At 40.3% G+C, this 17,097-nt stretch overlaps 1 protein-coding gene across 1 annotated transcript; it reads left to right on the top strand.

Annotated features, from left to right (window-relative positions):
• Positions 1-5,737: 5,737 nt before the first annotated feature.
• Positions 5,738-14,322, top strand: LOC139732591 (membrane protein BRI3-like). The gene is made up of 3 exons (XM_071643448.1): positions 5,738-5,910; positions 12,621-12,814; positions 13,630-14,322. The coding sequence occupies exons 1-3, from the start codon at positions 5,759-5,761 to the stop codon at positions 13,923-13,925; spliced, it is 642 nt and encodes a 213-aa protein (XP_071499549.1). The 5' UTR covers positions 5,738-5,758; the 3' UTR covers positions 13,926-14,322.
• The last annotated feature ends 2,775 nt before the right edge of the window (positions 14,323-17,097 follow it).

The following is a 17,097-nucleotide window of genomic DNA, read 5'->3' as shown; positions in this document are numbered from 1 at the left end:
GGGTGTGGGAGGGGGGTGTCCCCCTCCCACGGTGAGAACTTTTTGCATTTTGATGTTGCAAATGGTGCAATTTGATGCATGTTTTTGCGTGTTTTAACGAGTTGAAACAGTCCCACTTGTTTAAGGTTGCAGTATATTTTAGTGTGGATTATTATTGAACAATTTGCCTATAAAATGGTATAATTTAGATACACTTCTTGTATCAATTCTTTTCACTGAATATCATGAACGCGACTAAACCCGAGCGAGCGGAGCGAGCGAGGGGGTAGGGGAGGGTGTGGGAGGGGGGTGTCCCCCCTCCCACGGTGAGAACTTTTTGCATTTTGATGTTGCAAATGGTGCAGTTTGATGCATGTTTTTGCGTGTTTTAACGAGTTGAAACAGTCCTACTTGTTTAAGGTTGCAGTATATTTTAGTGTAGATTATTAATGAACAATTTGCCTATAAAATGGTATAATATGAATACACTAGTCTTCTACTTGTACTAATTCTTACACTGAATATCATGAACGCTGTCTGTTCAGCAATCAAACAGAAAAAGCATGCACACGAGGGTGTAGATAGGGGCATATCCCCTCCCACACGAAGGTGATTTTGCGTTTTCAGACCTGAAATTCAGCGATCTGGTGCAAATTTTTGGTGCGATACTTTTTCATCGAAGTGTTAAAATCACGGAATTTAGCTCTTATTCCGAATGTGCACCATCTGTGAGTATGTATAAAGTCTAGTGAGGTAGAGCTTAGGGGAAGGGGGATTCCTCTTCCCGCTCGCGGAGCTTTTGCGTTTTTAGAATTGAAATAAAGCGATCTGGGTATAGCCACAGGAGAAGGCGTGGGCGAGTGTTAACTCCACCCTTCCCTTCCCATGGAGCTTTTATCTTTTTAAGGTTGAAATTGAGATATCTCGTATACGCATATTTGATGGAATCAACATTTGGGAAATCACCAAAAAAAAAAAAGAAAACACCTGATTGGGGGGGGGGGGCTGAGGGAGGAAAGGGTCGATTAAAAGGGGAAATTCCCCTTATACATGAGGGAACCTTCAGTTTTCGGAATATAAGTGATAAGTCTTGTGCACTCAGAATTATTCAGAATTTTTTGTAAATGTAAAAAGTGTACTTAGCTAGGGAAAGAGGCACAGAGGGGGAGGGTTTGGGAGGGGGATACCCCCTCCCAAGCACGAGAGATTTTGCATATTTTGAATTGAAATTCAACGATCTGGTGCACACTTTGAGTGAAATGTATGTGCATGCATACAGTATACACGCATTTTTTTTTTTCCGCCTCCCAAATCCCCGGTCCAAATCTTAGGGGGGGGGGGGCGACCGCCCCCATCGCCCCCCCCCCCTGGCTACGCCAGTGATTTTTTTTTTGTTTACCATTTTCTTCTTTGTTGAAATGTTTGAATATGTATATGCATGTAAATATATGATATCTTTTCATTTTTGAAGCGCCATGAGCACTGAAAAGTGGATCTGTGCGCTATACAAGTAGCCACTATTATTATTATTATTATTATATTGTGACAACTCGCCGTCTACTATAATGCATTATGACGTAAAAGGTTTTTGCGCGCAAGACATGTGTGCGCGTAGCAACTGGTAGCCCTCTCTGATCCCTTGAGTATAGCGTGGTGTTTGTTGTGCTTGACTATTGTTGTCCGATATGCGCATCAGTGAGCATTTTCAGGATAATTTTGCACCAAATATGGCCGAATTCGACCACTCATTGGAGAGAGCTGTCAAGATTATCCTCAGAAGGAAGTCTGGGCAAGCTCTTGACCAAGAATTGCTTGTGGACGAGATCAGGTGATGAAAACTTAGCCCTAGAAAATGTCTTTGAAGCTAAATATAAATTTGTGTTAATATGAGATTTGCAGCTACAGGTGCAACAATTACGAGCATTCATCTTGAAGAAAAACGTGGTAGATAGTTCTCGGTGTGCAATCCTGTGTCCATCATTTCATATTTGGGTGATCATATTTCTATCTAATATTTGAAGACGCCCGGGAGTAATGATCAAGGCAAGATTGATCACACAATGCTGTGCTGACGTGAGGTACTTGTATACAAAACAGCAGGTCGAACAATTGCATGATTTTATGGCGCTATAGATTTTTCAGTTGCAACGGGAAGGTGATGGGAAGGTTCTTTTCTTCATATCCCTGGTTGTAGTCCAACTGTAGCCCAATTGTAGCCCAATTATTTGACTGATCATTAACCCAACATTATTCTCTTCTTTAAAGTTACCTATGATATTAGATATTAATGGGTTCTTCTCAGCGATATTACAAACACAGTGGAATCATTGTTCACTAATTTTTAAGAATGAGTTCAAGAATGAAACATGACATTTTTATCTTTATTTTTTTTAACGCAGACGACACTTTCCGTCTCTGATCCGTCTGATTCCCACCCTGGAATCCAGCGGCCGTCTGTCCAAAGCAGAAAAGAAGCGATTCCTGACCCAAGTAAGTATATTGGGCTTTCGGGAAAATACTTGCATGAAAGTTAAGTGGAAACAAAATTTGTGATATTCAGCTCTTCGCTGAAAATTTTTTATGCTTGCATCTTTGCTGCACAACACGTCCGCCACTTCCGACTTAAAAAGAAGTCTCTAATACATACATCACGTATAATAATCTGAACGGCGGCACATAATAATCATTGTTATGTTCCATTCCGTTTAATTTTTTGGATCTTTTTGGAAGTCATCTATTGGTGTGAGCATCAAATAAAATTGACAAAGTAGTCTCAATGATTAACACTTTGTGTGCTTGAGTGCTTATTGGCACAGAAAACCCCATAGCATTGTACACACTGTCCAATGTCCCTGGAACCGAATGGGTTACTATAGGGGTGACTCTCGCAGATATAATTGGCATATCTATTATCTTTTTGAAAATATGCTTTGATATATATTTTAATGATTTTATTAAACACCTTCTTTTTTCTCACTATTTCAATTAATATAACTACATTATTAAACTGTATGAAATCATATACTGATACTGACATGTGACACCAATGTGTACCTCACACATTAGTGAATTAGACTAAGTACCTGTGTTAATATATTATGACAATCATGTATATTCATGTTTGCTGGCAGAAATTGACCAACTTGGATGTCCAGTCATCCGATGACTTCTCCCGCTCCAAATCTGCTAATGGCCGTTTCTTGTGGACATTACAAATGCCGAAGGAACGGCCATCTAGCCACAATGACAACGGGTTCGCTGCTTCCCTGGATGCTTTCCTCTTCGAAGCCCGACTGGAGTCTAGCGTCGCGTCGAAGAGAAAGCAAAAACGTCGGCTGGAAGATGATCTCGCTGAGATCGAGAGCAAACTTCAGAAATGTGCGGTCGACGAGGGCGCTGTAGATCTACAGGAAAATCCTCCATGCCTACCGGAGAATGCCAGACGTCACGCCTCGCCAAGAAAACGAAAGACGCTGCAGAATAAGCGCTCGTCGTCCGACAGAGGACATCAGCGAGGCGAATCTTCAGTCGATTATCAAGTAGTTCGGCTGCCGAACGTTTCGGAGGAAATCGTTTCGGCAGTTGCGGTCGAGGTTGGACCAAGGACCATTGCCTCGTCATTTTCGACACAATCGTCATCCCGTAGATATGGGAAGAGAGGATCAATTTATTCTCTGCAAGGAGAGGGTGAGGATGAATCTCAACGATCGTCTGATGTCGAATCCACAAACCACCCTGATTCAAACTCTGAAGATGACGACTTTTCATGTAGGCCAAGGTTTGTCCATCGCAGCCGAGATATTCGTCTCAACAAACGTCGTCATCAGCGAGAGATGGAGAATGGCGACATTCACGACGGACACAGGATTGCTGCATCGAGAAAACTCTTCAAGTGCCGTCGATCCTTCATCCGAAGACCCAAGCGAAGTCTTTGGTATGATCAACAAAGAGCAGTTCGTCAACAAAAGCCAAAGGAGCCTGAAGTAGTGTTCTTCACAGGATGGCGCGATGTGTTGGGATGTGATGATGACGTCAAGGAAGAATCGTCCAATCACATATCCCCCTCTGACGAAGAACTCCTCTCATCACAAGGCTCTTCTGGTGATGATGGGGACTGCAACGTTGGCTACCAGCACAGTTTATCACCCGAAGAGGAGAACGCCCTCTGTGGTGATTTGCTGGTCATGTCTATTCACGACCGACAATGGGCTACCAGTAATCCAAATCAGGCATAGACCCTGAAACTAAGCCTCTTTGGTAGACTTTACAGATGTAACGGTGGAATGTTAGATTATATAGGTGCATGTCACAGAGCAAAAGAAGGATATGACCAAAGAGGTTTATTCTATTGCTGTTCAATGGTGAAGAAAGACACAGCTTAGTTCGAAAAGAATTCAAGAAGTCCCCGATGCCTTCACACAGTCTTACCTTCTGGCCTATATGGCGAGGGCAAGCTAATCAACTTTTTCCCCTATTGTCTCTGTGAGACTCTCACTTCGGTGTTGATTTACAATCGGCAAATGACAAAGTCCACTTCAGCTCATGTAATAATGACAAACTGTAGATTTAGTCTTCTCTCTCTCTCTGAGGTATCAATAAAACGTTATAAATACAATTTGAGCAGGAGACTTATTTGACAACATTTTAGAACGTGTGATGATTAATGTTTTTCTGTGAAATATATCCGTGATCTCTGTTGTTTTGTAAAAAAAGGGTTTATAGAACGAATCGTCATTTTCCCCCAAATCTTGCTAGCAATTGCTTTAACTTTCAGGTATAACCACATTATCATTGTTTCAAAATGTTTCAATAAATTCTACCTTTGGAAAAAGTCCGAGCGGGGAGGATGTGGGAGGGGTGTTATTCCCTCTTCACGCGAGGATAGGTGAAATATTTGGACAATATGATCATCTATCAAAAGAGCAAGAAAATTCCTCACATCTTGGGAATTATGGGCAAGGCGGGGCATAAAGATATAGCTCATGCCCCCCCCCCCCAAAAAAAAACAACACAACAACAATACTCAAACACAACAACAACAACAACACAAACAAACAAACAAAACAAAAACAAAAACATAGGGATGAGAGAACTTTTTGCATTCATAGAATTGAAATGACGTGGGAATTGGATCCATACTTTTGATGAATATTCGGAAATTAATTTTTCGTCGATATCTTAATTAAGGTTTATCATATCATTATCATTACCTCTATTGCTAAGGCAAGTTTCGAACAGATACCTTCTCTTTGTATACGAACAGACAATGCACCACTGTGCTCCAAAAAGTTACATATAAGGTTACTATCATTGCCCGGGTGGTTGGAATCAGCAGCAGAACTGGCATGCAGCAACAATACTACAACTTTTGTACTTTGATTGCTCCACTATGCTAAGTATCTCGTCAATGATGTCATGGTTCGGGATTTGGGATTGCCTAGTCTGATTTCCATATCGTCTGTTACTAGTAATTTCCTTCCCAGAATATTAATACTGTCCAACGACAAAAGAAGGAGCAGGTTTAGCTGGATGGTCCACTGACCTAAGTGGTCCAGGCAGCGACTTCATCGTGGGTGGACGGCGATTTCGTCACCGCGGAGGGCGCATTTCGTAAAAGGAATACAGTTGGCAAGGGTCTGGAAAGCAGAATAGGATCGGCATAGTGCTAGTGCGCTCCGGTTACTATACTGTATGTACGATCCGTACGAATTTATCTCGTGATCGACCGTGTCGTGCCAACTGCAAAGCCAGGCCAAGGTGACCGGATGCGATAAAGCGTATGATACACATTCAAATGCGCGAATGTCAGCTTTTCATGGTTGTTCCAGTGACATTATGTTCCGATTCACAGACTGCTGACTTTTCTTCTGCACTTCTCAGCTACTATATTAAATTAATTTTGTCTGTCACATCCGTATCGGAGATTTACAGGTGAGTCTTTGCTCGATGCAGTGCTGGACTGCAGCGTGAAGCTTCAGCCTTCGCCTCAGTCTTCGGGTGGGTGTTCCGCTGGCAAGCCGCTGAGCATAGGTCGTGCTTGCGCTACTCCGCTAGTGAGACTTGATTTAAAGTTACAGTTACTTAGAGGAATATCCGCAAAAGAAACAAGCGAAACATTTTAATCGGCTTGTAGAATCACGGTTAACTGTAATGATACACCAGCAAAAGTGCCAGAAATCAAGTAAATTTATTCTAACAAGTATTGTCATTTACCTCAGCCAGCCAGGTGTCAATTCTCAAACAATAACATGTTAAAAGTTAGAACTTAGAAGTGAACATGATTCATGAAGCCCCACCCATAATCCTGATCTTAATCTTGATATCGTTGATGTACAAACGCCTGGTGTGGCTATCCCGTACATGTAGGTAGCAATATATGCTTGAGTCGGAGGCATATCTTATTCAAACTTGATATTTTCAAGAAGGTCTTTAAATTTTTGGATTGTAGAAGCCAGTTCTCTTACATTATCTGGGAGGTTGTTCCACTGGGGGATTGTCCTTGGTTTGGGTATAGAGAGTGCCGGTAGCAGCTCTTATTTGCTCTTATATGGTCGTACACAAATTTCTTGGAGGAGTGCCTTGTGGTTGGTTTTCTCTTAGTCGAATTGGAGCTTTGTAAATGTTTAATATTGCTGGGGATTAATCCTTTGGTCTCTTTATAGATGACGAGAAGGCGAGATTTGATTCTACGTCTCTCGAGGCTTTCCCATTCCAGTCGCTTCATCATATTTGTTACACTAGCTGATCTGTCATAATTGTTGCATGCAAATCTTGCAGCTCTTTTTTGGATCTTTTCAATGGCTTGTTTGTTGTTTTGTTGACTTGGGTCCCAAACTGCGTGACAGTATTCCAAGAGTGGACGTACCAGGGTGATGTAAGCTATGGCTTTGGTTTGTATGTCGCAGCTAAACAAATTCCTTCTCAGCAGACCAAGCTGACGGTTGGCTTTGTTGATTACTTGGTTGATATGCATGGTCCAAGACAGATCCGATGTCAACTCAACTCCAAGGTATGGGTGATGATCGACACTACTTAGTGTGTTGTTTCCCATGGAGTAACTAAAGTGAGGGGGTCTTGAATAAATGATGGGTCCTACTTTAAGTCTATTTAGGGCTAACCTCTCTCTCGGGGTGCTCGTTCACACAGTTATGCTGTGTTATACCGGGGCGCTCCTTTGCACAGTTATATTGTGCTTTGTGCTGGGGCTGGTCGCAGTTAATCTATTGAGGGCTTGACCAAAAGATCAGTCTGTATCTGGTCGTCGGGGATATGTTCCATGGAGACTACGTCTAGCTTCACGGATCCAGAGGAGAGCGATAACGTCAAAAAAATAAAAGACTCCTCCAGACAGACGGATCTTTCCGTCCAATCTAGGACCTACTCTAAAGACGGTACAGCTGTAGCTTCGGGTAGTTGGACCACTTTGAGACACACGACTATTTACAGCCCTGTTGCTGTACTACCAGGGCTAATTTTTAGGCACAGATTATACATTGAGATGACCATGTGATGATTTACTGATGTGGTGGTCGTGAAGTAGCCTACATTGTTTTTTACTGCCTAGTTGGGGCCAAATTTTGTCTGGTTAATCAGGTGCCCTGTTGTAGAGCAGGGATAACATCCTAATAGGAAACAGAATGACAAGGCCTGCTTAAATAGTTTTACCCTTTTTTACTACTAAGACTGGGCCTAATGAAGTGCCATCTACAGTGCACTCTGTACAGGGTTATTGGCTATCAAGCGCTTATAATTATACTCAGAGAGTCTTATGCTATACGGTATACTTGGGTGTGAACAGACCCACTACAATAAGAGGAGTGTAATCAACATTTGGTGAGGGCTTTGACTATACGGTAAGTACCTCACCAGTGGCAGATCTACATGTAGGCAGGGGCACACCAGGCCCACGCCCCCTTTATTGTTGTTAAAATAGAAAAAAAAAAAAGGGAGTGAGGGTGTGTGAGCCCCCCTTTAATTTTGTAAAGGTGCCCTCCCCTCTTCATGGAATTCCTGGATATGCCCCTGCTCACAAGGTGTTCTTAGAGTATAATCCCAATATTGCAATTTGTCTGGCTTTTTGGACTGACAGTTGAAAGGTCTTACCATGATCTTTCACCTTTGAATTGTCGGCCAGAACAGTGCTTTGCCTGAAAATAATTGATATAGTCAAAATAATCAAACAGTTATCTGTAATGATATGTAATCACATAGAGCTATGATATGTTTAGCAGAGCCATCTTTATTAACCAATGCCATGCCACAACCATTTGCTGAAATGGAAATTACGTCAACATGAAATCATGTAGCCTCACCATAAAATGTATGCCATGTGAAACTCTTGGTGACACTTTTGTACAGTGACAGGGCTGTGTTTTTGAAGGTTTGACAAATATCATGGCTCTAATGCATTAAAAAAAAAAAAACTTTTTGTGTGTGTTGTATCGAATAGCGCCCTCATAGGAAAAGTTCGAGGAAGAGATCATTTGGAGTTTGAGTTGTTTTATCTTGATATACGTATAGGAAAATATGACAGTGGTCGATGTGAAATGATATGAAATTGCAGAGGGAAATTATGATTTTAATGTATTTTATATACATTTTTTGTGTGTTGGGGTTGGTGGTGCCATCTATGGATGACCTTAAGAGGATTAAAGTGTAGGGTTATTTAGATTTTGAGTTGTTTTTAATATGTATAATTTATAGAGATGATTGCATTAATAATAATGTTTAAATAGTGAGGTTTGGAAGGGTTGAAATAGTTGGATGTTTTTAAGGTCAACATGGTCAAGGGAAGACATTTGTAAGAGTGATATGATATAATGTGAAGTTTTTTTGTTTACTTTTTTTTTTTAGTTTTATGATACGATTCTGTATTCGCTTGTCTGGTCATCTGTCATATTTTGTGCCATCTCAATCGGCTTTTTTCCTCTTTCATTAACCGTGGGAAACACATTGCTTTCCCTTATCTTTTGTTTATTTATTTAGTTTTTTTATTTTTTTTTAACGTCTTGAATGTTATTGAAATTTGTATAAGTCAACCGGCAATAATTTTTAGGTTCCCCCCCTCAATTTTATATCAAAATTCCGTCTCCCTTTTTCCACTATTTGAATGTCTTTCCCTTTCCTATCCTCCTTTGTTTTTTTTAATGATTTACGGACTTGGTATGATAACTTGTTTCCGCTTGATGTTGTGTCGATATCATATTCTTTACTTCTAGTTCTCATGCTTTTGGGCATTGAAATTATTTACCTACCTCTACATTTTTACTGACTTGCCCGCTCTTCTCCATCTTGCCATATTTGTTTCTCTATACACGTACATATCTCCTTACCTGTTGTGCAATACTCTCAGCTATCCCATTTTTTGATGCTCAGGTCTGATGTGTATAATATCTTCTTTTTTTTTTTTTGACGTGTGCTCATACTATCGGTGTCATTTTAATTTCATTTTTATGTGTCTGATATAAAGCAACATTATCAGCCTTCGAGCTGCTGGATTATTATTATTATTTTTTTTTTAATATTTGCACAATAAACCACATTGAATTGAAAAAAAAAGTTACTAATCACCGGATTTCAAATGTGTAGCACATGACAGATACCTACAGGCAATAGTTAGGGAGAAAGTTAGATCCTGAAGTAAGGCAATCTTCCAGCGTTCCAGTTTAGCTTTCTAGTATAGTGTTCAGTTTCTGTTGTGGTCATGTGACATTACTTCCACCGACTGTACGATGGCCTGAATACTTACTCTTTATGTAGTTGTGAGTGTTTGTGGTGTACTGATACCAAATGGGGAGTGTAGTAAAGAGCTATTCTCATAATTCAATTCAATTCAATTCAATTCAATTCACTTTATTGATACGGTAATCATAAAAATAGAAATGTATACAGTGTAAAGTGTGTCGGGGAGTTCACAAAGAAAGCCAAAGGCTTGAGACAAGGTGATTTCCATGCCAGAATTCTGACAGTGACCCTTGTCTTGATCCTCACATCTCCATGACATGCCTTCATACCAAATTCAGTTTCTTAAGTACAGTAGTACAGTTGAACCTCTCTTATCCGGCCTCCCTTTATCCGGATCTCTCTATTATACGGACGCAATCTCGCCGTGATTTAAAAAAAAAATAATTACGGGAGGAAAGGGGGATTCCCAACTCCTCGAGAACTCCTACACAAACACACATGAATTACATATTTCCTTCCAAATTGCTTACCTTCAGACATTTTAACATCCCCAAACATCCCCAAATCATCGCAAGAACATGGACAGATTATGCGCTCGAGTCCTCTCATATCGCATTGCCACATATAGGTCCATACACAGCCGTCGATATGACTAGATAGACATGCATTGTTTCGAGTCATTGGCTGAGCAACGAATGATATTGAACACTCAAAAATTGTTCACACACAGTACACACACAAAGAGAGAGAGGGAGACCATCTAACAATGGCGACCTACAGTCGACTTTGCCGAGCCGTGATGATCGAATTTTGAAGCGTAGTTTCGTCGACTCGTACTGTTTATTTTCAAGATCTACTTGAGACATTTCTTAATAATTATTTAGGTAAATCATCCCAAGAATTTATAAAAGAAAATGATTTCATTCTTGCAAACACGAACCTCTATTTTGGGGTCTGTTACTGAGTGCAACAATGAAAAAAAAGGTTGCAGTATACACATTACTACATGTGGTACTACAATGGGCTACATCAGTACATGTGTATGTATGTACATGTATAAAGCATTGAGTCTCCCGTATCCGGCCAAATCCCTTATCCGGCTGAGCCCCGGTCCCGACTTGTCTGGATACAAGAGGTTCAACTGTAGTTTGTTAGCAACCATGCTGAGCACCTCAGTAGGTAGACAAATCTAACGGTAGAATATTGAGGTGTGTTCAATGCAATCAGCCTTCTCCATACTGATGATGATTTTGCTAAAGGTTGCCAAAAATCTGGTGAGCACAGTGTGATGCAACTAATTCTCAGACAATCTTCTTGTGTGCCACTGATGTTGTGATGAAATATTATATGATAATGATACTGGCTGGTGCAGAGATGCCAAGTTCCAAAAATTTTTATGCGCGAGATTTTCATTACTTGACGTCCTCAGCGCAAGCGCACGAGGGAGCGAAGCACCAGAGCAGGGGACCAGTAGCACAGTACGGAGCTTTTTCAATTTTTAGCTCTTAATGGTGCGATCTGGTGCATACTTAAGTGACTATTTTTTACTTATTTTGAAAGACAAAAGGGATATACCTTCAATTGCAACTATCACATTAATCCTTGGCTTTGACCTATGTTCCCGGTGCATGAGAAAAATGAGTGCCATGCGTGAGATCGTGAGACGGACCCTAAATGTGTGGGTCTCATGCAGAATGCGTGAGACTTGGTAGCTCTGGCTGGTGGTTTAGTGAGGATATCTCTTTCCTGAATTGGAGAAAAAGATAAGCTAAACAGCAGTGATATAAAGTGAAAACAAAACTTTCGGTAGAGGGCTAGATTTGTATTTTTGGAAGACTGATAATTCACAGTGTAGATGCTATGTTTTAGTTGCCAGGCAGTGGCTGTCGGCACAATCAGGGTATGAAATTTAGACCAGTGCTAAAAGCTTTCATCAAATACAGCTGTACTTGTACTTAGTCTATGTACAGTCTGTACAGTGAATTATAAATGTCATGTGTGATAATCATAATGTTTATCATGTACCGATTTAGCACTAGGCCTACATCAAATCACCCTGCTTATTCTTCACTTTCCTGTGCTGTTACTTTATTCTAATCTTCCTCAATATTTGAATATGATATGAAAGTTCTGGCTCCAGTGTTTATTGTTGTTGTGTGTGTGGTTTTTTTTTGCATGCTTGTTTTTTATTAAGAAATCATATACATTGCATATATGTAAATATGTTAGTAAACAAGAGCCCATTGACTAGAAATGTCATAATCGTCTACGTTGGTAGATCCCACAAATTGAAATGATGCAGATATTTACAATGTCACACATATACGAATACATATAATTGTAATTGGCAATTCTTCTGGCATTTAAAGGTCATATAATGTAAGAGAGGAACTGTATACTGTATTCATAAAAATGCTATGTTGCTTCCAATGGATATTGCAGGAACACTTGCTTTACAATGGTGATTCAATATCACTAATGTACATGTATGTACATGCACATATACAAAGCACTGTGCATCATACTAGATGCAATGTACACATTTGTAAATCAAAATGCTACACATGTACTGTAGAGGACAATCACAGTTTTCAAGACCAGTGGAATTTTTCATGGACAAAGGAAGCAAAGTCAACATTCTCTTTGTAATGAATTGCTGTGATGTATTATGCTGGGAAGAGATTATTCATGCAGAAAGGGAGGAGATGAGCTGCAACAGAGTTTATCAATGTTGCTCTCTATATTTATTAGATCCCAACTGCTGATTTACAGGTTTGTTTTTTTTTTCAAAAGACATGTTTGGAAAAATGTAGATCAGCAGTTGTGATCTTGAAAAGAGAGGATGACATTTGATAAAATCTGTTACAGCACACATATACTGTGAGAAAACGACATGGGTGCTAAATCAATGTACGATCACGCTCACATACAATGTACATGTGTCATTCCTCCAACAGGTTTACAGGACTGTTCAAAGTGCTGAATGGGGGTTTCGCATTAAACCTGAGTAGACAGTTACCAGGTAATCAGACAACCAAGATGTCTTCTTCATCAGTACCAACTTTGAACGCAGGAACAGTGGGGAAACCACCACCCTACGCCCCGTTAAAGGATGAGCCTCCTCCGTCGTATGGCTCAATAGCTGTGGATTGTGAGTAGTCTGTCATGCTCATTATGAGTTCAATATATGAAAAAAAAAATCATTTTATTGATCAATGTGTCTGTGCAGATCTTCCCACCAGCAGAGCTGGCTAGAAATTTAGTCATAGGGAAACCTTGTTATAACAACACTGCTCGGGACCACTGAAATTTCTCCCTTACATCGGGGCCCCATTTCATAAAAGTTGATATGATAGCAACTCTTGCTAGAATGGCAACTTCCCATAGCAACATCCAATCAGGAAGCTGGGTTCTTGTCATTACCATGACAATTGTCATTCCAGCAAGAGTTGCTATCATATCAACTTTGTATGAAATGGGGCCCAGATATCTCTTTATATCAGGGATAAAAAGAAGAGGAATACTACAGAAATGGAACTCACAAAATTGCTCTTTTATGTTAGGTATCTCTTTACATCTGACCTTATTATGAGGTTCCATTTTTTCATGGCTTTTACTATTTACTATTTTACTATTTACCTATGTCATAAAAAAGCATTGTTGTATTTTAATGTTAAAGTATAATCTTCAAAGCGCACCTGTGTAGTAGAATACACCAGATACCGCTAATTCAGTGAATATGAAGGGAATGGTTATAACTTTCAGCCACAATGACACATTTCTCCTGTACTGTTCCTTAATTTTTTAGATTTTCTCCCTTGCATCCTGCTAGGGTGTGGCTCAATTTAGTGAACTAAGAATTAGGATTGTGTTCTAGTTCAAGATCCACTAACTTATAAATCGTACCCTTGAATGTTGTCTACACTAGTTTCATCAGTCACATATATCTCTCATCCACCCTTTCAGCTCGAGGTTACCCCATAGTAGGTCAGCCTCAGCGCGGCTACCCGCAGCCCCCGAATGGACCCCAGTACTACCCGGTCCCGCCGCAACCGGTGGCGGCCCAGCAGGTGACGACGACGACGTACTCCACCCAGGTCGTGGTGGTGGGCGGGTGCCCCGCCTGCCGCGTGGGCATTCTGGAGGACGACTTCACACTGCTGGGCGTCTGCTGCGCGATCCTGTTCTTCCCCTTTGGCATTCTCTGCTGCCTGGCAATGAGGCAGAGGAGATGTCCGAATTGCGGTGCCGTCTTTGGATAAACTTCATTTTTAATTTTGATTTAGTTTTTATTCTCTACTGGATTGAGAAGTGCATGAAAACTCACTCTCACACTGACGTAATGTTATTTGTATACTGCCTAAGTCAGCAGTGAGCTGTGTGGTAGCAAGGCCATCCATCTATTTCATGCAGTTCTCAATCACTGAAAGAGAGGACAATCATGAAAGTTATATCTTTGTCTTATATTTTGCTTTTATATAGTCTGCATTCACTTTAAAGAAGAGGAAAATGACCAGACTCTTCATTTTTTCATTTTCGTACAGTTTTAATTGATACACATGGCAGCGCTGTAGCACTGAAGGATTTAAAGGACAAGTTCACCTTCGTAGACATGGGGGTTTTGTGAATGCAGCAATATTAGTAGAACACATCAGTGAGAGTTTGAGGAAAATCGGACAATCTGTTCAAAAGTTATGAATTTTTGAAGTTTCTGCTCTGTCAAGGCTGGATGAGAAGACTACTATAGCTTGTGATGTCACATGTGTACAACGATATAAAGAAAGAATATAGAAAATTCAACACATTTTCACTTTTCTCGCATAACAAAAGAACACTCGACTTCTCTCTTTCAGAAGGCAGGGGAATAATATTACCCTTAACATACGTCAGTAACAAGTCAAAGAAATGTGTACTTTATTCAAAAAGTAAAGTTTTGTGAAATTCTCTTTTTATTTTCCTTATATTTTCGTTGTATGCATGTGACATCATACACTGTAGTAGTCTTCTCATCTAGCAGTGACTGCGCAGATACTTCAAAGATTCATAACTTTTGAATGAATTGTCCGATTTTCCCCAAGCTTTCACTGATGTGTTCTACTAATATTGTTGCCTTCGCTCAATCCCCATGTTCATGTATATGAAGGTGGACTTGTCCTTTAAAGTGGGTCTGCACTGGAAAGAAACATGTCTAGCGCCATCATAAGGCTCATTTTTCTCTGTGGTGCCCAGCATTTCTCCCATAATGCCGAGCGGCGTGGAGCAATTAACCCGTTCCATACGGAATTCTGATATCCCCATAGACTTAACACACAGATCACCAGGTTCCCGTAAATGTAGGGGATGGCCTAGCAGCGCAGCGGCTCGCTTCGATCCCGCATTATCTTGCGCAGTCCAGTGCATATGTACGTATATGTATACCACGTACCATAGTACCATGGTACGGTACGTACCATTATACGTTGTTACTTATCACTTCGCGATCTGTTCGGTGCTTTCAAACACTGTCTTCAACACTCAGATTGTTTATTCTGATCGTTGTGTCGAACTTCAATCTGCGATTATGTCGCGGATACGACTTGGTAAATGCTGGATCCAGTGGGAGGAGATGCGAGCTGCGCTGGTGTATAGCGAGTAGGTCATTGGGCTGAGTGAGTGGATTGTCGTGGATCTCTCTCGCAACATCGGCCGAAAGATCGAGGCCGCGTCGGGCGGGCCGGGCTGGGCTCTCGGTACCCCACCATATTATGCATTGCTTGTGTGTGTTATCTCGGCTCTGCGCACAGCTGCTGTGAGATCGTGCGCTGACCGGCAGGCGGCAATCAGCCACAGTATAAAATAACGATGTAACCAGCTCTGTGGATGTAACCCGGCCACCGGAAGTTTTGATAGATGGCGCTCTTTACAAAAAAAGTTCTGGCATCAAAATAATGGCTAGTGCAGACCGGCTTTAAACTTTCATCTTCTGATACAAAGGTACTCTGAGACAAAGGTACAGAACCTGTTACCATACATATAGATGCGTTTGTATTCTGTGTGACTGGTGGCATTTGTTTAGAGTCAGGAGAATGATTTACCCAGTATAGGCCTAAACATACTAATTTTGGGTCAAATATTCAATTTTGTAATCGCAAGCAGCTCAAGTAATGCAGAGATATCTAGACGATATCACAGATACCCGTTTGTACCACCTTCATGTAATTATATGCATGAGTTTTCATCTCCACCTTTGGTTACATCATCTTTTCTTTTTTTACTTTTCGCCATGTCGGGTAGGCGTGAAAATATTTACTAAGTGTGACCAACAACAAAATATTTTATAGAAGGAATTTGTTTGTCTTGTGACAGTCATGCCAGAGGCTTTCACTTTCTTTCTATAAAGAGTAAAAAGAAATACTGTACATGGTAGCAGGCTAGGTAACCATGCTCTAGTCTATAGTGCATACTTTCACTTCTACATTTTAAAATAATGTCAAAGTATCTGCGTAACTCAATTTTCCCCTTGTATATATAAAACACAGTTTATCTTTGTGTAAAACTGCATGTCTTTTGTGCTCGATTTTATTTTATAAAAATGTATAACAGCTTACATTCCAATCTTTTTCTTCTTTATGTTTTTTATGATTGTTTGTTTGTAATGACAAAAGTCTATAGTCAATTTTCACTGTGTCTGAATGTTATTTTGAAATTATTATGGAAATGATGTGAGTAACCACAAAATTAAGTGACTTGATTTGTATAGAAATGTGGGACATTCTTTGGCCTTCAACTTACTTTGGATATTTTGCTGCTATTACACTGGAGTCTTGGCAGAAATTGTGCCTTCAGAAAATGTAAGAAAAGGAATGTACACAAGGTTGAAACATCCTCAGTTCTAGGTAGAGACAAGTGGCTATTTTCATGAATTTCACTCGTGGATACTGTATCACACAAGTAAGCAAATAGTTTTATGGGATGTGATTAAGTTGGAATTGTACTAGTGATGTATGTGTTTGGGTGTGTGAGTGTTTGAGTGTGTGTGTGTGTATGTGTGTGTGTATGTTTATATAGGCATATACTGTACAAGTTTGAATTTGCTTATTGTATCAGCGAGATCAGAATTCAATAGAACTTCAAATGAATCGCTCAAATTCATCACGCTGGTCAATCTTGTTTGGTCAGATATTCCAAGACAGGGAAACTAGAGGGTCAAGTTAGTGGTCAAGGGGAGAAAGGCAATGTGAGATGTGTAGCGAGTACCTTCGTTTTTTCATCTGTGAGCTCAAGTGACTGAAATTGCTTAACAGAGTTTGAATTGTCTGGTTTGAGCTATCATGAAGGGAACAATATATCTTCTGAGTGCGCAGTCTTTTACAGAACTGCATAAATCAGACCGCATATTTGAATGTTTCAGATGTTATAAGCGAATCAGTAAATATGAATGATTCAGATATACTA

The sequence above is a fragment of the Diadema antillarum genome, unplaced genomic scaffold (assembly GCF_040938485.1).
Source record: "Diadema antillarum isolate AM-2024a unplaced genomic scaffold, OU_Dant_1.0 seq00000439_RagTag, whole genome shotgun sequence".
Lineage (NCBI taxonomy): Eukaryota > Metazoa > Echinodermata > Echinoidea > Diadematoida > Diadematidae > Diadema > Diadema antillarum.
This window is presented reverse-complemented; position numbering and strand designations above follow the sequence as displayed.